Source organism: Cyprinodon tularosa, unplaced genomic scaffold (assembly GCF_016077235.1).
Source record: "Cyprinodon tularosa strain WSP-4 unplaced genomic scaffold, ASM1607723v1 ctg63, whole genome shotgun sequence".
In the NCBI taxonomy this organism is placed as follows: domain Eukaryota; kingdom Metazoa; phylum Chordata; class Actinopteri; order Cyprinodontiformes; family Cyprinodontidae; genus Cyprinodon; species Cyprinodon tularosa.
In genome coordinates, this window is record NW_024039374.1 from 2,180,354 (window position 1) to 2,202,812 (window position 22,459).

Consider the following 22,459-nt stretch of genomic DNA (forward strand, 5'->3'; position numbering starts at 1 on the left):
TTTGACAAACCAAACACCTGAACAATGTAGGAAAATCAAATCATCCCACTTAATTATAAAGATGGACATGCTTTATTATTGGAAAACAAACGTTTTCTTCTTTTTGCACTTAACTGCGTAAAATGTGCCTGTAAATGTATTCATATGTCTCTAGTTTTTGTTATTTTTCAGCTAAAAATTTCTGTGTTTTAAATTAAGATTTCAAACATTAGATCAGCAGATCTCAAATTGGAGGAAAAACATAGATTTTAAAATGTTTCTATAGAAAAAACTGAAATGAGGCAGAATGGTAAATCACTATGTTAAGCTGCCAAAAATAACTGATTACATGTTTTATTTGGCCATTTCCCTTCAAACAAACTCAAGCTCTGCTTGTCTGTATTGCTCTCACAATTAGACAGAAGAATTAAGCTTGGGTCATTCTTTGTTTGAGACTAGGATCTGTTAATGGTTTACTGACGTAATTGCAGTGCAACTTATGTAATCGTTTGACTTTAGGGCTGTTTGGGGGGCTTATTAGACCCTCAGTTCAGCAACAGACAAAACAGCTCCATTGAATAATTAGTGGGGTTTTCTCTAGGAAATGGGCATGGGGAGTTTGTCTCTAGTTAATGATTCCCACTGGGTCAAAGCAGACGGAGTTGACTGTTAAAAGCTTGGAGATAAGACACTGAAACAAACCTGGTGGTACTTTGAAGGCTGACACTGTGTTTCAGATGAAGTCAGAGGGGATGTGTGTTTTGTAGAGGAATACTAATAGTTGGGCCTTTCCAATGTACTTAAATAAAAAGAAAATCCTAGAAAACTGTTGTCTGCTTCTTTATCTGCCTACTGCAACTTTGCAGGTCTTTTTGTTCTGTTTGTTTGCATTCCCACAAAAGTGAAATGGGCAGCAGAGAGTAACTCTCTCTCAGAAGCCACAAATACATGTACCCTGCTCAACATTTTCACCATTCAGATGGCTATACATTAAATGGCAGTCAGTAGTCCTGTACACAAGAGCCAGCTTTCTACTTCAATGTATATGAGCTGAAAAAAAAGGGTCCGCTTCTGAACTCTGGATCCAATTGTAGCATATAATTACCTTTAAACCCTTGTTTCCTATGATGAAAGATCGGCCATAATCCGTACCAGTCATGGTTGTGCAGAACATTCATCCATTCAGATGCCTATTACTACTCAGTATGTAGAATTCAGCCCATCTTTATCTGTCCACCTTTTCATTTCCGCTGCTCTACCCACTTCTGTTCTCATTTCAAATAAAAAGTAGCAAAACATTTTGCCAGAATTCGAATGCTTTATTTGGTATTTACACAGTCCAACACATAGGAAAAAAAAGAAAGTGGGTGCAGAGGATTAATATCAAAGGAGAGGTCCATGGGAGCAAGGGTGCTGTGGGTTTGAAATATGGCTTAATATCCTGCATTTACTGCATATAACAATGGGAATCCTTTGTCTGTGTATTTTGTTGATATCGTCTTTGGAAAAGAAAGATGGCATTCATAAAGCTTCAGAGTTTATGCACATATATATAACACCAATGCTCTGAAAATATGTCAATAGTGCGGTTTTATAGTTTTTTTGTCGGCATATATCTGAGTCGCCTGATTTTGCTGTTATCATATATAAACGTCAACTTTTCAGCATTTTTGCCACATTGCAGATTTTCAACATAAAGATATAAAATTGTATTTGTTTGTGAAGTATTGACATCAAGTGGGACACAACCATGAAGTGGAACGAAATTCATTGGATATTCAAAACTTTTTTAACAGATTAAAAAAATGAAGAAAGGGGCGTGCAAATTTAACCGGCCCCTTTACTTCCAGTGTTTCAGAGTCCCTGTATACATGCACCTGCTCTGTGACGTCGCTCGTTGCGTTCAATGGTATCATGTAAATTAAAGGGTCGACCCAGGTCTGGTTTTCCTACAGAATGCAGAATCAGAGCGGAGGCAATTTTAACACACGTCGCTTGCTGAGTCGTCTGATCCCGATAGACACGGGTCAGTGAGCTGGACCCACTGCCACTAAAAGCCAATTGTTCCCGGGTTTAAACGGGTTTTTCAGCCTGTGGGAATGGGGTATTAGACTTTTATGTTTAAGCCAAAGGTCCTAATAGACATCGACGAGCTGAAACAATCACTCATTGGAATAATGATTTCTTCAAAACTTACACTGCATGGATTATATTTTTACTTTATTAATTTTTTCCTAATTTCACTGATATTTGATTTTGTTACTTGCTTGTATAATATTTCTGTCATGTTCAGAAGGCTGTTAAGAGTGTCTTCCATCCGAGGCTTCTCTAGATCCTTTAAGACATATCTCAACACAAGATCCTTCCTGCCTACAGCTATCAACATCTAATCCCAACTTGTTGAAAAAAAAAATGCTGGTGGGTTGCTATGTTTAATTTCCCTTCGGGATTGAAAAAAAGATTTTTGAATTGATTACTTTCAATTGAATTAATTGTGTGATACGTCTATCAGCACAACAGTCACAGACATGCTGTAGAAATATGCTGTTAACACTAAATTAGGTAAAGGACTCAATTTTTGAACTTGTACAGGTATAAGGTACTTTGCTTTATGAAATGCATACAGTTTTTTATGCTGTAAACAATAAATGACCTTGAATCGTATTTTATGTGCAGCCAATAAGTAGCTACACTAGCTGGTTTATGAATATGCAAGACCCAGTGGGTTTTATGTAACAGTGTTACATAAAAAATGTTTTCCCGTAGTTCATTCTAGCCTTTTTTTTATTATATTTTGGTGTCCTTATTTGTTCCCAAAGGCAAGATCCTCGTCCTTTGTTACAGGATTTCTTTGCAGATGTAAAATACAAATTGACCCCAACTGTTACCAAGATGTGTGTCATTGTTTTTTGTTGTGTTTTTTACAAAATTGTAGATATCTTTTACATTAGATAACTTTTGGAACTGGTGCCTCTCTTGTATCAGTTCAGTGCCTGATTACAATGGCCCTCTTTTGCAGAACTGAATGAGGGTGCTAGCATAACTACAAATTCCAGCAAATAATTTTTTTGCTTCCAGATAAAGCTTGTTTCTTCCTTAAGTATTCAATGTTCATGTCAGTTGGGGAGGAACATCATGTGACCTGTACCCGGGTTTGCCATGGATTCCACTTTGTAATGTATCTTTAAATTTGGAAAGGCAAATACCTTGATTATCAAAGATGCACTTCTTCCCAAAGGAAGATTGGATTGGAACTCCCTAGCTTTAGCTTTTATTACTGAGCAGCTAATAGTTGTTTCTCAAACTACAGATCACAATTCAGAGAGAAGAGTCTTTGGCTGCTGCTGGAGCTGGATTCAGTCCATGATATTTAACTCACTCCCTTACTGGATTCTTCTCTTCCTCTCTTTATTGATGAACCTACTACGAAGATCTGGAACTCCATAAGTTTTAATTCTATCCTGTCCTATATAAACACTTATCCCTACCTTCCACTTAAGGTGGCATTGTTTAGGTTTAAGATAGAGCACTTCTTCTAAAATATCTCAAACTATGCATACAGAATTTGCAACACTTTCCCAAAATGAACTTCTCCTGAAAGTTGTGGCTCAAAAACTTCTTCATTGGATTATTCTAACCTCCTAGATGAAATTTCAACGACACAGAATCAGTTTCTTTGCATACAGTCATTATAATTATTCATTCTCTATAATAAACCATGTGGGAGCTAATTCGTATGCCCCCTTTGTTCTGCATGCTTGAAGTAAGCACATGGCTATTTATGCAGATATAATCGGGTAAAAAAAGCAGCTCCATCTGCACGTGTTCTCATATACTGTACCGTGGTGAAGAAAATACATGAAACTAAAGCAGAGAAAGACTGTTGTGGCTGTCAGAACCATGCCAATAACCTGAAATGTGTGCTGTTTTGCAATGTTTTTTTCTCCAAAGTAATAGTTTACTTAATCACAACAGCTCTCCTTACTACAATAATTAGAGGGACATAACCTGAGCAGTGTTGAGAGAGGAGGTGTGGCTAAAAATCTTATTTTATGGAAGTATGTTTTATACAGTGCTGTAAGTGGTCCGGTTGTTTCTAAATTTTATCTCTCAGCGTTTCAGTTTTTTATTTTTTTCCAGCATGCACCATGTAGTGGGACCTCTAACCATGTCCTCTTTGCCTTTATCATAATAAAACAAGAAACCCATTGTTTTGGCACAAAACGTTTTCTGTACATTCATGTAGCTATAAGCAGAGTGAGGAAGAGTAGAGGGCATAAATGGTCATTGCTGTGATGTTTGCCTGGCTCTACAGACAGGATAATATGATATTTTCAGTTACCGTACTTAGCTGCAGCTCAAAGAATATGATGAAACTGCAGGGTTTAAAAGCTCACAGCTCATGACTACTGTTGTTGCATTTCCGTGTTCCTACACTTTACTGTCCTTTCTCATTCTGTACTGGTGTTGCCCCAATACCAGTATCGGGCAGGGCCCCAATACTGTACTTCTCTAAAATGGTGGTATTGACAATAGTTGGCTCTTAAAATGGTATCGGTTCCCTATTTGTCGGTAGTCACCGATACCATTTTAAGAGCCAACTATTGTCACCCATTCCATGAAGGCAATAAAAATTTCTACTGGATTCACTTTGTATTAATCTTTTGTTTTTTTTTTTCCTGTTTCACATAGGTCAGCAGCAGCTTCACAAAGCCATGATTGTAATTATTTTACATCCAAGTAGTATGCAGTTCTTCATATATACATACACACATAAATTTGAAACAGATCAATATCAGTATTGTATCGGCATCGGCTGATACTGCACAGCCAGGTATCGGGGGCAAAAAATGGCAACGGTGCAACAGTATTCTGTACCACTTAGCCCTGAAGAGACATTGCGCTGGTCAGACTTATCTATGTAGAAGTAAGGTCAGATAAGAAGAAGAAGAATTCCCTTTTTGCACATATGTAATGCTCAAGGTCGAGCTCTGCTTCAAGAGCAGGATGCGCTCATGACCACCTCATGCGAGTTGACTGAACTCCAAATGTTTGATTTTAATCCGACCATACGATACTCAATTGGAAAGTGGTCGTGAGAGGCTAATTGTCCCTCATTGCCCCGTGTATACTACACAACTCAGGTTGTATAATGAAATAGAAACCGACCTTATCCAAAAAATTCCAGCAGAACTGAGACATCGGTCTGAGCAGGATCCCTAAATGGACTCAAACCAACTGAAGCAGGGTGGAATTACAATGAGTAAAATGAAACATTCGGGACTGTAATAAAGAACTATGACTTATTCTATAAATTAGTGGTCCTGAATCCTGGTCCTTAAGTGCAAATGTTTAAGATATCTCTCTGTTGCAGCGCACCTGCTTCAAATGATTGCATGAGCTCTTCAGCATCCATCAAGTTCAGCAGAAATCATTACCTCATGAAAAGCAGGTGTGTGGGAGTAAAGAAACACCTAAAAGTTGAAGGACAGGGGTACTTGAGGACCAGGATTGAGAACCATTGCTATAACTGTTGTTACAAAGAAGCTGTCAGAATAAAGGCCTTTCACACAGGATAAACCAGATTAAACATTATCATCATCATCACAATATTTTTGTCATCTGTGATTGACTGAGATAGACCCCAATTCTGTTTTAGTCAGACTACACAGCAATTCAGTGGCAATTTCATGGGTCTGACAGGAAGAGAGATGCAGTTTCAAAGTAAAATACAAACACTTTTGGGGAAAAAAATAAATAAAATGTGTCCATCGCAAGGGGAAACTGCCACGTTTGGATTTGCACAGTGCAAAAAGCTTCCTGGATGGGAAGGAAAATATCTTCAAAATTGGAAAACAAAGTCCAGTGGTTGGTTGTTAACTGTTTTTTATTTTTTTTTTTGGAATCAGTGACTTAGAATCTTTACCAGCACAGTGCAAAAGTAAGACAGGACACTCATGCATAAAATATAAATGAAAAATTAAACAAATACAGAGTACTTTACCAGTGATAGGAGTTCAGGATGACAGAATAGGGATAAAGTACTGATCCTCTTTGAAACTCGCAAAGAAGAGGGACAGAACGAAAGTGCAGCTTTTCGTCCTCCTTGAGAGAAAAAAAAGGTTACAAATTTCAGGAGGACAGAAAATGGATATAGTAAAATAGTGATCCTCTTTGAGCACCACAAAGCAATGAGGCACAGACAGTGCAGGTAAGCGTAGCTTATCACTCTACCCTCTTTATAAAAAACAAAACAAAATGAAATTCAACAAAATTAACAGATCCGTCTCTGATAATATCCTCATGCTGCCTCATCCAGAACCCCTGTAAGCCATCCCACAGCCTTTATTTCCACGTTTTTCTTTCCCTTAAACATAGTTCCCATTATATTTTAAGATAGGCTAGAATAGGATAGAATTCTCTTTCCATTATGAGATGCTGACAGAAAGACTCATGAAATGGGCTTTGCTTTGTAGTTGCACCATTTATTTTTTTATTTTTCATACATTCTCAAAATCATTTCCAGTCAAATGTGGAGAAAGTGTTTCGGTTTGTGGGGCACAGCAACAGTAGTTCAAAAAATCTTCACAGTTCGGGTTCTGCTCGCCCTGCGCAGTCAGAGTCTCTTTATATGAACTGTACTAAGTGCGACGTGGGAAAAAAAAAAAAAGGATTGTAGGTTTGAAAGTCGGATGGTATCTGTGTGACCTGGCCTTTAGCCCTTTGTAGAGTAACATCTGTTCAATAGGTGTAACGTCTTGGCCCATTCATACCTGCATTCTGATCACTCACATTGATCACCAAACCCATACGCTGTTATCCTATTGTCCCACCAAGTAAGTGATAAATTGTTGGAGCCTGAAAAACCAGGTGGATTTGTTTGTTTTGTAAAATCGCCTATAAAGCACTTTATTTTCAAAGTTTCATCAAAAAAAAAAAAAAAAAAACAATCAAAAAGAGCACTGATTACAAGAATACTGAAAGATTTTTGTCTGTTAAATGCGCACAAACATTACAATAGGGGGAAGTAAATTATATTTTCATTAAAATAGTGTGACTTCAATAACACCAAGGTCAGCTGTTATGCTGTATCTGTGGACAAACATTGTTTTGGCAGTGAGGTCAGAAAACTATACAAAGACTTTCAAATTAACAGCTTATACTGCTGCCCAGCTGGCTCCCACAGTGAAACTAACATACAGTGGGGCAAAAAAGTATTTAGTCAGCCACCAATAGTGCAAGTTCTCCCACTCAAAAAGATGAGAGAGGCCGGTAATTTTCATCATAGATATACCTCAACTATGAGAGACAAAATGAGAAAAAAAATCCAGAAAATCACATTGTCTGATTTTTAAAGAATAAAGAATTTTTTAAAGAATTTTTAAATACTTTTTTGCCCCACTTTGACAAACTTTGGAGAGTTCCAGCATTCAAGAAGGGAAATCTTCATATCTGTATTCATTTTAACAACTTTAACATCATCAAACAGCCCAGACGCCGCTCTTTTACAATCTGTAAATAGCTCAGAAGACCCGCGTGTTTATTTTGATCTTTTATATCTGGAGTTTGGGATGAGGCTTTGTTTCAACTATTTTAGTGTTTTGGCAAAAAGGCATTGCCTGGCTGCATGTGTTTGCAAACTGTTGAGGAGGGGCTGTTTTCAGTGTCAAAGAAAAGCGTGCTGTAGGTCACCTCTCTGATAGCTCCATCTCTCCTTATCACCCCTTCATTCTGTCTATCTGTCCTTGCCCATCACTCGATCTCTCCCCTCACCTCCCTTGTCATTCACTCACCTCTCCAATCTTTGTCTCCACTTTAGACATTCTCAAGGTTAACACACATGAACTGCTAAAGCAGCCTCTGTATTTGTATGTATTATTCAGCAATTACAGACCTCTAACTACTGCAACTTATTTTTTTCTTTGTTTAGCTGCAAAGTAAAAATCATAAGCCATTTTTATTGCCTGCATTTATTATACAAAAGACACACACAAGCGCATAAAAAACGTGAGCATACAGGGCAACAAAATGTTACAGCTGGCATGCAGCATATCAGAGGCTCACAGGGCGAGTGACCCCACTCACACTGCCCCCACCAAGCACAGGATCTAATTAATTTCCCACATCCAGAATGTTCCACCATCAACTTTTCAGTCTGCTCCTCCGTCCTCATGCATCTTTCAGGGACGGCCAGTTGATTTAAGTTTCTAGCCTTTTTGTTACCTTAGATCTAAATCTCCAGAACAAAAGTTGTGCATTGTTTAGTTTGGCTCCTCCAATTTTCTGCCATTTGAAACAGAGAAATAGAAAACCCACCATCTTCTTCTCACAACATTGCATTTACTCATCTCTGACCGTAATAAGAAATAACTTGTACCTTGTTTCTCATCCACAGTTCATACGCATTTCAAGGGATGCATCAAATTTTGTTTACTGAATTAGATTACGCCTGACCAGGTCCATTACCTTTGAAGTAGAGGTTAGTCTATTTATCAGTCAGACAGTGTGGTCAGCACTTTCCCATTGCAAAAAGACATCAAAGGAGTAAAGTAATGTCAATGTCGGGCTTATTCAAGACATGTCGCTCTGTTTTAAACAGTCTGTTTTTTAGTGTTTATCTGTGTTGTTTTGCAGCTGAGAGCAGCTTTACTCAAACCTTTACTTTGGACATTGTCTAAAATAATGGGTTTTAGGTTATGAAATACATTTCTGTGAAGAGAAAATTATGTATTCACTATTTTCTTTTTCCAACTTTGCTCTCAAAATTATCTAAAATAATTTGTATGTTAGCATGTCTATCTGTATACAAAAATGAATGTTCATTTTAATTGTTCTATAATAAAACATTTACTGTAAGGACACTAACGTTGTAACCTATTTAAAATAATTTATGCAATTATTTATTTGGGTTTATGTTTTCCATCTTCTTGGCCTAAATGTTCGTTTTCATCTATTTGTCCAAAAATGAAATGAAAAGGTATAGTAGGCTGGATTATTGTGGTGTTATTTACTATGAAATCAGAATGAAAGTAAAAACACATTTATGAGATATAAACACAGTGTTATACCTGACATTTAACACAAAGAAGTGACACTTAAAATCTGTCCCTAAAACAGTTTTAGGGTTAGGCTCAAAAATAACTAAGTAAACCCTTTCAGGATCAAAGCTTGATGTATGTTGGTTTATTTTGAGCATGTTTTCATATAGGCTTAGTACATGACTGGGTCCCTCTAATATGTCCAGTGCAGATGTCTTTTCCCACAAATAGCACTCTAATATAGTCATTTCTAAAAGTCCAAATAAGTTCACATATGTGAAAAGAGAACATTATAAAATTCACATTGTGCTTTGCAAAAACTTAAAACATTTGCATTAAGTCTGTTTCGGTTCCCTTCCTCTAAGTGGATCTAACCTCATTAAGCAGTGCCAAATAGACTACGCTAGAATTTTCAACATTGGGTTTATGATTTACCTGCTAACTAGCATTATTTTTACTGCATTTTGCAGGTAATTCTCTCTTCCTTTTATTTTGTTATGCGCCACAGAAACAGAAAGATGGGTGCAAGGGGAGTGTTTGCTTTTTTCCCAATTGCTCTGTTCTGTCTATTGAAGATTTAGCAAGGCAGATACCTGAGTGAAATGGACCAATGACATTGATTGTTTATTTCCCAGGCCGGGCGTCTGGGAGCTGTCCCGCCTCTCCTGATGGATAGTGCGTATATAACATGCATTGCCTGTCAATGCATCTCACCACAATGACCACAGAATTCCCGCCAGATTTCAAAATGGGCTAAATATAGACAGATAAACTTTCCCCCACTATCTTGCTTTTGGTTTGATAAATTTCTTCCTTTGCTTCGTTGTTTTTGGCCATCTGCATATATTCTGCATATTCATGAAGGGAAATGCACTAAAAAGTTTGCTCCCTCTGTTCTGATCATATTTGCATTGGGTTAGTGATTCAGCTTTACAACTCTTTACAGTTATCACTTTTTTTTTACACATGCAAAACTTTTACAGATCCTGCTCTAATTGTTTGAAATGTTTAAAATCAACTAGTCTAAATCTGTCCTGTTGAAGGAAAACAGGAGTAGGATAATCCTTTGCCATGATGCTGATTGTTTTATTTCATGATGTGTCTATCATACAGGTAATGCCAGTCAACAAGGTTGTTTTTTTATGAAATATTCAGAATGATATAAAAACTAATGAAAGGGTTTGGAATTGGACAATTTACACGTTACATACATACACATATTATGCCTTAATTCAGCTTACACATACATCTTTGAAATGCACTCTGTCTTAATCAGAGTTACTGCAAAAAGATGGGAAATGTCTTCATGCAATAAGGTAGCATTACTTATACAACATTATTTAGGTTGATCTATTAAGTAAATCTCTGATCACACTCTAAAAGATGCAAAACCACAGGGACTCTGGCATTAGGTTGAAAGGTAGAAGGATCAGCTGATTAAGGAGAAGGACCATTTAAGTTAAAGTCATCAAACTGTTGACCACTTTCTGACTTTGCTTAAAAGAGTTACTTTACCCTAAAACCACCTTATGTTTAACTGAATTTGTCCTTCATGGTGTAAGACAGCATCTTGTGCCTGAGCTGAGAAAGTATTAGGCTAGGATATTCCTATCCAGGGATTTAACAGAGTTAATGAAACACCAGAGCTTTGTAGTTTTACTCAGTTTTTTTAGCTCAAGCTGCAATAGTTTCAACAGAAAGATCTGAGTTTTTGATTTACCAAAAAATAAAAGCTGCTCTTCAAGATAAAAATTATAAATTAAACTTAACTTATAGGTTTTATTAATCTGTTATATCTGCTTGCTTTTTAAGGAATTCATGAGACTTAAAGGTGTTTTTTTATTTCTTTATAAATTTTAGAGCGAAAGGTACACGGATACACACATTTTCACACATACCAGCTGACTGATCCTAAACCCATTTTCAGGTAGGGCAGCAAAGGGTGTCCTCATTACTGCCTGTGACTGTGTAGTCATCACTCGGTCACAGCTCCTGCGAGCTGAATGGGATTTTACCATCTTTTTTTCCTCTTGGTCTTCCGCCTTCTCACCTCAACTTCTCTTGCATGTCACCTTATCTGTGTCTCAGACAGCAAATCAGTACGAGGGAGGAAAGACAATTCCCTGTCCCCAAGCTCTCCTTTTCACAGTCAGAACTTTGTTTTAATTTCTCTGTTATTATTATTATTTTATCATAAAATGTTTTTATGAAGAAAAAGAATAGGAATATTTTAAGCAAACTTTTAAGCCATGTAGAAAAAAAGTAGACTTATTTTATTATTATTCATATTTAAAAAAAAAAGCATGTGCACTTAGTGATGATCAACATCAATGCTCAGTTAACAGTAGTCATAAAAATGTTTTAAATTATTAAAAAAATAGGATACTCTACTTCTCAATGGCTAGCATCTGTAGAACAGTATTCATTATAACTTCTTGTCGGCACATAGTGACATTTTTAATGAACTAACAGAGCAAACGTTAAACCAGTGTAGATTCCACAAACAACCCAGGTTAGAATATCAGTTATAAACTTCCTTCCTTCCTTCCTTCCTTCCTTCCTTCCTTCCTTCCTTCCTTCCTTCCTTCCTTCCTTCCTTCCTTCCTTCCTTCCTTCCTTCCTTCCTTCCTTCCTTCCTTCCTTCCTTCCTTCCTTCCTTCCTTCCTTCCTTCCTTCCTTCCTTCCTCTAGTAATCCAGTCATGTTGCAGATGAAGCAAACATGTGAAAAGAAGGTGTTGGCAAAATGTATGCCTTTTGTCCATCAAAAAAGCAGAAAATAAACATGGCTGATAAGAAGGAACTCACCATTTTTGCAGAAAAAACGCGACAGGGGTGAATGTTCACCAGGAATGGCATACAGTAACTTGATTATTCAAGTTAAAATGGCCCAGTGTGAGTCCAGTACAAAATCCAAGGGAGCATTGGGGCCATTACTTGTATATTGTTCTTTATATACACTTTCTGTTAAACCTGAATGAATGAGGAGCAGCTATTTTTCAAAAAATAGAATAAATTAAATGTTTTTTTTCTGGATGTGGAAAACTCTGGCTGACAGACAATTCTACTTTGTGCTGATCTATCAAATCTTGTACCTTTTTAAACATCATTTGAAACAAAACCGTTAGGTTTCCTTTGAAATCCAGTGATTGTGAGTCACAATCAAGAGTTGTAGAATTAATAAAATCTTTTGAAATAAGACATGAAGTATAAATAAAAAGCAGCAGGATCATTCAAATGTAATATGTATCTTTATTTTTAGGAGAAAAAAAAATAGCTTTCAACTTAACTTTGTATTACAGAAATAATTTGATTGAGATATAATGATTCAAAATAAATTTATAAATTAAATATTAGCATTTTCTCGTCTCTTGTATGAAACGCCAGCAAATTTTAAAATGCCAGCCACTTGAGGCAGATTGAATGCAGCAGAGAAATTTTGAGATAAATGACATTCACATTTTCTTTCATTTTGTCTTTAAACTCCCATCAGTGAGCCTCCACATTTTATTCTATGCTTTTCATGTCATACTTATCCTAAGCAGGGTTGGGTTGAGAGGATCTTGAATGTATTTCTGCTAAAGAACAAGTCTAAAATATCCAGTGTATTGAATCGTATAACTGCAAAACTCACACTTTATTTTTATTTGATCTGTCTTTTCCACAGAAACCTCCTCAGCCTCTCTGCATGTGTTCTAAACAGCAGTGATGTGTGTGTCTTTTTTTCTCAGATATAAGCCCATAACCAAGGTAATCATATACTGGATCATCATTAATAAAAATGATAAAGGTAATAAGATATAAAACGTTTTATTACATTGAAAACACTCCAGTTTTCCATGCTCTTCAGTTCACAGACAAGTCAGTGTCCGTAGCATTGGCCTAATTCCCAACTTTATCATTTGGTTACCTCATATTCTTTTAATCTATCCATTTTGCTAAAGCTTTCTCCACCATGTTGCTGTTTTACTTGAAACATGCTGTATCTTCAAAGCATCTTTTGTCTTTAGCCATAATGTACCATTATACCTTGCATGATGGAGCACAAATGGAACCACATGTGGCGCATTTCAAGTGGCAAGAGCTATATATTAACCATGTAACATACCATATGCACACATGTGTAATCTGTACTTACACAGCTGGAAGAGGATTTAAGGACATGGAGAACAGAGCATAGGTTTATACATTTTTCTTCTCCTGTGGGAAAATAAAGGCTCCAATAGTTCCAACACACATTCATATACATATACTTAGACACACCGTCCTGTGCTGCAAGTCATACTCGATATGCAGTAACGTTTCTGATGTGGTGACTGTTATTTAATAGCGTACGACCAGAAGTGGTTTTCATAAAAGAGAAACGGTGAGGACAAGACTTTTTCTTGCTTGTTGAGGTAGAGATGTTTCAGACTCGTTTGTTAAATAAAAAGCTTGAGGTATAATGGATTTCTGCAAATGAGAAACAACATCAGGGCTAAGGAGCTATTTGAAGGGGCTGTCAAAGGCTTTCTCTGTCTTTATCTTCCTCCTTTCATCTTTCCCTCACCTCTTATCCTTCCTTCTCTCAGCTTCTCATTAGTGATGGTTGTGAAAATGAAGAACAAAGCACAGGAACTGCCAATCGATCTCCAAGCAGAGCCCTCAATTGATTGATTGAGCACAGGTCTCAGGGATGCACACAATTGATGTGCCAAAGACTGATGAGGGAGATTGTTGTGTGTCTGCTTGTATTTGGGTGTTAATACATTGTATCAACTCTAGGATCTAGACTATAGAAGATGTTTTCTCACTTTTTTTGCTGTACATTTTAATTTGTCACTACATTAAGACAATTAGGACTCAGGTGAGAAATGCTGTACTGTTTGAGAAAAATTGTTGACATATTATTGACATATTGACATATATTAAATTTTTTATTCTCCCTTTTAAGGTTTAATTTATTTCAAGGTGGAATGACTTAAATATTGTGTTCAAATAGGCTGAAGTATACAAATATATGTGCAAAAATAAGTGCCTGCTAACAAGTTGCAGAGGACCCACTTGGTGTTTTTAGAAATCTGGCTAGATACGTGATAGGGATGGTACGATTTATGAAAACTGTCCGAACCATTCGGTTCGACTGTCTCTGTTCGATTCGCGTGTGTTTCGTTCGGTTCATGCGCTGCTCCTTTTTCTCATAGGCGAAGGGTTTACACTCCAGAGCAGAAGGTGGCGGTACTGCGACCAAAGCCAACCACCAGTAGTAAACAAGAAGAAGAAGCAAAGCAGCGTAGCCGGGTGTAGCAGAAAAAAATCAGTTGTTGTGGAGAATTGTGTGGGTATGGCGAGTGGGAAAGAGGAAGGGTTGGAAGACGCGCCAGCAGCACTTTATAGGTCTGCTGTATGGGACCACTTTGCATTTAGAGTGACCTACGATGACGGCGGAAAGAAACCGAACCGAAAACCGTGACCACGAAACCGTGAACCAAACCGAACCGTGGAGTTTGTGTTCCACCCCTAATACGTGACCTTTTCTTGTCAGAATGAATAAGGCTAATTTGAAATAGTTTGCTTTCTAGTACTAATGGTTTTCAAGCAAAAATCCACAAATTTGTGTCTGTTAATTGGCTCTCAGAAACATTCAACAATAAGTCAATTTCAAGGTGACGCATAATAATTTAGATGTAGTCTTTCATGTTCCACTTTGCACCACTCTGTGCAATGCATCAGTACCACTGACTTTCAGCATGGTGGTCCCACCACTGTGCCTGAAAGGTCTATGAGCCTTATCTTGAATATCTAAAAAGGTATACTTGCAATTTTGGGCAAGCAACTCAATCTGTTTCTTCTCTAATTGATTGTATTTTTCCCCATAAGTTTTTGAGCTTGTTGATCTTGGTCTTGCAGGGTGATTGGGGCTTCAGCGTTTTAAAGTTTCTAATAGGCTTGTGTCGAGGTTGTTGCTGGCTTTATCTTAATCATTGTATCCAATTTCTCTCCATCGTCTGTGTTTAAGCTAACAACTTTACCAATGTAAATAAACTCTAAAATTTCTGTTAAGAGGACCGGTCAGATATCATATCAGGATTATGGAAGACAGTGGTTCAGAAATCATACAGTCTACGAGAACTTTACTAGAGGATACCAAACATTTGTGCAGGTGTATGTATATATTTGAACTTACAAGCAGAATTTGTGCCTGAGTAATCAAATCAGAATCTCTGCATGTGATTCCTTTTTCCTAAAATGTTGAATTTGTTTTCAGTTTTCATAATCATTCCACTATGTTAAAAGAAATGCAAAGTCAGTGACTTAAACCTCCATCTTTTCACAAATGCCTCGCTGGTTTATCAAAGCCCCCAGAGAAAGAGATGTTTGTTTTTGCTGGCTACATTTTACCATGTCATTTATGTCTTCCTTGGCACCAGTCAACAAACACACACACACACATGCGAAATTATATCATACACTGGCATGGAGTCACACTTTGCTTTGGCGCTGTGTCGTTGTCATTGCCTTTCAGTGTTGTGACTCATGCCAATATTCTGATGTATGACTCCTGCAGCTGTCTGTCTGCAAAAACATGGGTGTGTGGGTGAGTTTTCAATATTTAAATGTGTGTGGATTTTTTACAAGGTGTTGACTAAACGTCAAAATCGTGTCACAGCTAGTCGGATGAGTTGCCCTTGTTTCATCTAAAACTTCTGTGTATCTCTGAGGGATAATGTTGCTACCAAATTTGCATTGAATCGGTTTTCTGAATAACACCTTTTTTTTTTTTTTTCTCCTTCCCCATTCCCCTTCTATGTACACAGCTTTGATAGCCATAGGTCAGTACAGTAGCACCATAGAGACCGTGGATGCTGGCTGGTGCAAAGACATCACAGACAAAGGAGCCACACAGATCGCTAAAAGCAGCCGGTCCCTCCGATACCTGGGCCTCATGAGGTGTGACAAGGTAACAAGGCTCATTGCTAAACTTGTGACTACAGCAGATGATTGCTTTGTGTGTGTATTCTGTGTGTGTTCACATATTGTGGCAGAAAGTCATATTTAAGTAAATTTGCATGCATTTGTGTCCCTCAGTAAAGAGTTAAGAGAAGATAGTGATGATTAAAATGGAAATTCAAATATCAAGATTTAACAGTCACTGAAAATATGGAACGTAACAAGCAGAGAATTAAAGTCTTAGATTTGTCATTGAGGCAACACAGTTATTTGCCATCGGGTTCAGAAAACATTGCTATTGAAATTATAGTAACTTTTTAGTGTAATGAATAGACCACCCGCTTTCACTGTGACTAGAAGTATTGTTATTATTTGCCATTTTATGTTTAGGGTATTTTCAGCATGCAAAATATTTCCTCTACAGTTAAACACTCAATCATGTTTGGTTATGAAAATTAGAATTTATAATTGGTTGTCTCTTCTTAATGTTGACATATTATTATTGTTTTCGCTCCCATCTACAGGTACCGCACATGAAAAAAAACAATAGATAGATTTATTTAAACCAAATCCAAACATCTAATTTGTGTAAAACTTAATCATAGTTATCAGTATCGTCTCTGTAAAACTGTTAAGTTATGCAAAAAATATAAATACAAACTAAAGGTATCCGCAATGAGTGAGGTTACTGGGTATTTGGCTTTCCTGCAGCATAAATGTGTAATTATCCTTCTTCTTCATCCCCCTCATCATCATTACTGCTGGTATTCTTGTTGGAGGTTTCTATAATTTCACTCGGTAGCATATTTACTGTCACCAGTTCAAACACAGAATGTAATCTACATGACATTATATCTTGTTGTCTTGAAAATGAAATGATGTGTCTCATGAGATCTCCTGTGTTATTAAAGGGTAAATAAAGAAAATACTGGATGGATAATGTGTAGATTTGCACATTCGGCATCCACGTTGTTTGCATATATTATTTTGAAAATGTGACAGTAATAATGATTAGAAATAAATTGGACCATCACTCAATGCATCTGTGCAAAAATTATCGGTCCCACAGCTGGAAAATGCATCAAATGTTTCCATCATCTGCTGTATACCAACTCTGTTAATTATGAAAATTTGTGTTTGTGAAAAAAGGATTTCTTAATGAGAAAAGCCACTTTTATCAGCTTGTTGAGCTTCTTTCAGTCATTTGTTCTGATGCTGTTACCCCAGCAGATGATGGCAGAAGAGATTAAAACTCTCCACAACAGATTTGTAGAAAATATAGAGGCAAAATTAGCACATAGCGGTTCACCAGATCCTTGTACTTGGCTTCTTATTAATCTCTGGTGCATATTGCAAATATGAAATGGGCTAAATAAAATCTGTAGCAATGCTATCGCCTGTTTTATAAGCCAAAAAATGTATTTTTAACCTCAGCATAAAAACATATTTGATGTTATAAATCATCAAATAAATGTGAAAAATTCTTTGCCAGTCATTACAATGACATTTGTTGTTTTTAGACCTCCATTTAATATCAAATCACAATATCATTGTGTACAGAAGACTTTGGTTTGTGTCAAATGTTTAGATGGATAATATTATTTCGGTTTTTAGTGCGTTCGTGCTTCACATGCCAATCATGAGTTTGACCAGGTAGATGGACTCTAAGTGTCCTTTAAAACAAGAACTGAAATACATTTTTGGCTGCTGAAGCAGCTAAAGTTTAGGGATTGTGCAAATGAAAATGAGATGTTGAAAAAGCAATAAAGGGGTTATAACGGTTGCAGTTTGTTCTCATAATCTCGCAGATATATGTTTTCCAGAAATTGTGCCGCCCTGGTTGTGGCCCTAGTGCCTAGTTGTCTTCAAAAGGGTCAGGTTGGTTTGGATATGATTTATTTCTTAACAAGTGAATCTTTAAATTTTTTTATGTGCCAAAAAAAAAAATAGGATTGAATAAATCTGTATGAGGCTAATCCTTGTTAGAGCATTGTTAATTAGCAGAGGTATATTGACTTTAGGAAATCTTGTCCAATCAGGAACCTTAAAAGCTTTTGTAGTTTTGTTACCAGGATAACAACCTGGCCCATCTTTTTTAACCGAACTGCACTAAACTGGTACTAGTTCATCAGTAGAGATTGGTGCGGTTCAGTTCTGGCTCAGTCCTCAGATAACAAAGAGAGCATGAGCAGACCACGTCACCTATTTACAGTCAGCCCCCGTAATCAGGAAATTTCATGCATTCTTAAAAATACTAGCTTCCATACCGTGCCATACGATTTCCAGCGATGATTCTGCATAGCAGTGTGATGAACCTCAACGTCTGTTGTTGTTTCCTGTCTGTAAGCCCTGATTAGACTAAAGTTTGTCATATCCACTTTCAAAAAACCGTCTCTGTCAAGTAAATTCACCAAAGACTGCCTTCTTCGCCTGCTTTTCCCAAACATTAAAAATATCACAGTTATAACCAAACTCTCTTAATGTTACGGGCACGCCATGTTCATTTGTTTGTTTACCTCTAGAGATCATTTGTACTGTAGATCGTCACTAGGAGGTGAGGAACCGTGCTGACGTGATGTGTAAACAGTCGTAACGAACTGAGCTCACCATGGTTAACTGATCCAAGCTCAGTCCGACCTCTGCATGGATCAGTTTTCAGAGGGTAGTGTAAATGGGGCTTACTTTTCTGTAGCTCAGCTCAAACCCCTTACCTATATAAAAGGTCTACCTAATAATGCCTTGAATAGATTTCTATCATTTTTTTTTCTTTTAGCTTTAGAAACATTTTTACATTTGGTTTTGGATTTCACAATAAAATTCCCCAGTCTCCTTTTAAATTGTGCTAGTGATAAAAAGGTGGTGATAAAAAGTGGTAGGAGGAACTTTGACTTATGTTCAAGGCTGTTCAGCAGGTTGGAAACCCATCAGTTTTATCCCTTCATTATAAAATCGGTGGATATCTGCGAGTTGTGGCCTCCCAGTTGACCCTATGGATTTCTTAGATAAAAATGAATGCTCTCAGATGGTTAAGTGTGTCGAGTGCATCAGTGTATCATATTTATCTATTTAGACTGTAATAAAATCATATTACATGAGGATTTGACAGTGACCCCCATTTGTGAGGTCTCTTGGATGAGGCAGTGTACTCGGTTCACATTACAGCAGACATAAATGTGTATCTATCATATTTATCTGTAAGTAGTAAAGTGAAACAGCATTACACAGCAGGTGATCACTCAGACTACATTTTCATTAAGTTCACCAACACCACACTGACTCATTGACCCAGCAATCGATAGATACAGTCGAGCTAATAAAAACAGGAATGACCCACATTTTAAACTGGAAAAAGAAAAACTGTTTAATTTATCCTCTCAGCTTCCTTTTTGACTTGTAAGGGTGATTATTTAGGCTTTACAATAGATAATTATCACCTAGGCAGAACAGGGGAAGGAAAAACTGATGTTTATTTATATGCTTTATTTTGTTCTGAGTAAATATCACTTCCATAGTGACCTAAATTGTTTTATTCTAATTTCACATTTAACAAAAGAGTGTAAGATTTCCAAATCTCAAACTGTGTTTTAAAGAGTCATTTATCAATTTTCTATAATTAATTCCACTTTAAATCAATCTATTTAATGTTTTCTTATGTTTATTTCAAAAATGTTATTTTTCCCAAAATAAAAAATAAATTTTGCACAAATCTTAAACTGTACTCTTAATAATCAGTCCATAGTCCAGATTAATTTATAATATGTCATCTTCTGGATGAGTGAAATGTCATCCAGAGTACTTGAAAAACAAGATTACAGTTTAATTTATTTGCTCAATATATCAATCAGAAGCCAACAGCTTTTTTTTTTCTTTTTTTCTTCTTCTTGGTTAATAGTATAGTAATAGTATATTTTTTGCAGTGTTTACAAAATGCTGACAGATTAACTATATAAAACTCAGCCTGGTAGCTATTGTTGTGTTTGTTATTCAGAGAAAGGGAGGGAAAACTAAAGAATCAACCTTTGCTCAAGAAGTCAGGGGACAGATTAAAGTAAAAAAAAGCAAAACACATTAAGTAAAGATACGGAAGCAACATCTGAAAACATAGGCCAGGAAGTTCAAGTTTTGTAACAAAGAAGTCTTTCAAATGGATGATGAGACTTATGCATACAGGTACATTAACACAACAGCAGCTTAAGAGAAACAGTTGTTTGTGGAGCCTGGATCTCAGGGTCATTGTAGTCCTGTGGTTGGAACTGAAAAATTGTGCATAAAGCCGGGCATAAAGCTGTGCGGTTTTCGGGGCGATTTTCCAGTCGTGTGAGAATTATTCGATCGGGCGGCTTTCAGCTTGATCATGCGGCGTGTAGTGTAAAGGCGGTAACGAGGAGCGATCTGTCTCTCACGACACAGAAGCATGGTGGGGGTGCTAGTGAAATGGAGTTCTTTATGTAAAATTGACAGACCATAGTAGCCATGTTTGCTCAGCCATGTCTTTGTCCAAAATCGCCTTTCCTTTTTAGGGATTTCAGCACACAAAATGGCACAAATTGCCAAGGCAGTGCGTTTCACTCTAGTGAGCTTCATATTCCTCTTTACTAATTTGGCTTCTGGATAGACGAGTCAGAGTAGGTCCATCTCACTGCGGAGCTGAGTCCGACTTGGTTTTTAGTTGTACAGTGTGAGCAGGTTGATCGCATCAGAGCGTCGGGCTCAACATGCATCGTGAGCCTGGAACTCACACTGTACGACGAAACCCTGTGGTTTCACCGTACAGTGTGAGCTGTAGCTGCATGTAACGATTGGAAAAAAAATCGCACAGTGTATGCCCGGCTTAAGCAAGGTGATTTACAGTCTAAATCAATTAAACAAGTTATGTCACGAGGAATGAGTCAAAATTCCTCCAGACAACTAACAGAGGTTTATGGAAGAATGCCTCAAAGGTTCTACCCAAGTTTAAAACAATTCTAATACTAGTGAAATGTGTGTAAACTTTTACATTTGAGAACAATCGAATTATTCTCCAAATGTAAAAGTTTACACAAACCAGTTTTCTCTACATTTGTTTACTTGAATGTTGATTGGTGAGATTCTAATTGATAAGTGGTTTACTAACATTTCTCAACAGACGATCAACATTTTCCATGAAACGTTATATCAATATCTAATTAGATCATAACGGGACATAATTTCTTGATTGTTTAATATGGTTTAGTTTATCAGATTTTAAACATTCTTGGAAGTACTTTTTTTTTTTCTTACTGTAATAGCAGCATTAAATAGTGTTCACAGTCAGCAGCACTTTAAAAGAGAACTTCATGTGCCCTTTAGCTGACATTAACAAAAAGAGTAAAAAAAAAAAAAAAGTTCCTAAAGAATGTGTTTACCTCTCTGGAAAAATGTCCTACCTTTCTGCTTGATAGATATACTTTTGTCCAATGCTTGAAGCCTTAGTCTTTAACAAACTCATCTACAGTAAACATTATTTTCCATTGCATAGGGATCTATGCACTTACAGATTTCTCTCAATATTTATGCATTTGAAACTTCAGTGTAACCCAACTAATACTGAGTCCTGTTGCTTTTAATAGAAAATAACATACCTCTGCATACCTGTTGTAAATGTTTGCATTGCAAAAATAAACTGTTATGTACTCTTCTAAGCGCACAAAATGTCCTGTTGATGCTGTCGAAAGTGTTTTGGATGTATTGCAAAAGAGGTAAATTTTTCCCTTACATGGAATTTTCTTAGTTCCTTCTGAGCGAAATGCCTTGGAGAGATTTTGCACAAATAGCAAAAAAAAAATGAAAAGGAATAAACTGACTCCTGATAAATTGAATATCGTGTCTGTCACTAACTTCCCACAGCTACGTATTTATATTTTTCTAATCTAATTTGGCTTTTTAGAATAAATATATTTCCTTTTACGTCTGTCCTTCTACAAGGGCTGCCAAACAATCTGACGGTGTTAGGTTTCACAGTGTCAGTCTCAGACAAACACAGTCTTATGATAACCTTGACACATTGGTGCAAGCAAACAAGTAAACTCTGTGCTTGTGCAGTGTGTAAATTTATTTCGATTTGTCAAAACATTGTGAATTTTAATGCAGCAGCCTCCACAGAATGTCGGCAGACTTAGAAAGTGCAGAACTCATTTAGGATCTGTTAACGGGATCCATCTGGCTCCCCTCATGTGGAGCAGTGTGAAGGATCCGTTTCCTTCGTCACGGTTTGTGCAAACGCGCTTCCGAACTGCATAGAGTTGAAAGCCCTGCCAGCCTGAATGTGATGTTTGCTGCTGCACACAGTGCTCAGATATCGCAGCTCAGTCCCTGTGAGGGTAATCTTCATGCTCATAAGCACATACATACAGTAAGGGCAACCCATATGCCTATCAGAGTACATTCCTTCAATTATATTTTCTAAAGATGAATCACCTTCAGCCTTAATAGAGAGGAATGTGTTCGTTTTTTTGAGCTTTTTTTCCTCTGGCCTTCCCTTCACGTCTGTCTGAAG

At 37.0% G+C, this 22,459-nt stretch overlaps 1 protein-coding gene across 2 annotated transcripts in view; it reads left to right on the forward strand.

The window, feature by feature from the left end:
* The window catches only part of fbxl17 (F-box and leucine-rich repeat protein 17), a 303,931-nt gene that overhangs the window by 260,554 nt on the left and 20,918 nt on the right, over positions 1-22,459 (forward strand). For both annotated transcript variants that reach the window (XM_038308067.1, XM_038308068.1), the window contains one exon: positions 15,813-15,955. In XM_038308067.1, the coding sequence (XP_038163995.1) occupies positions 15,813-15,955 (143 nt within the window). The remainder of the gene's footprint in view (positions 1-15,812; positions 15,956-22,459) is intronic.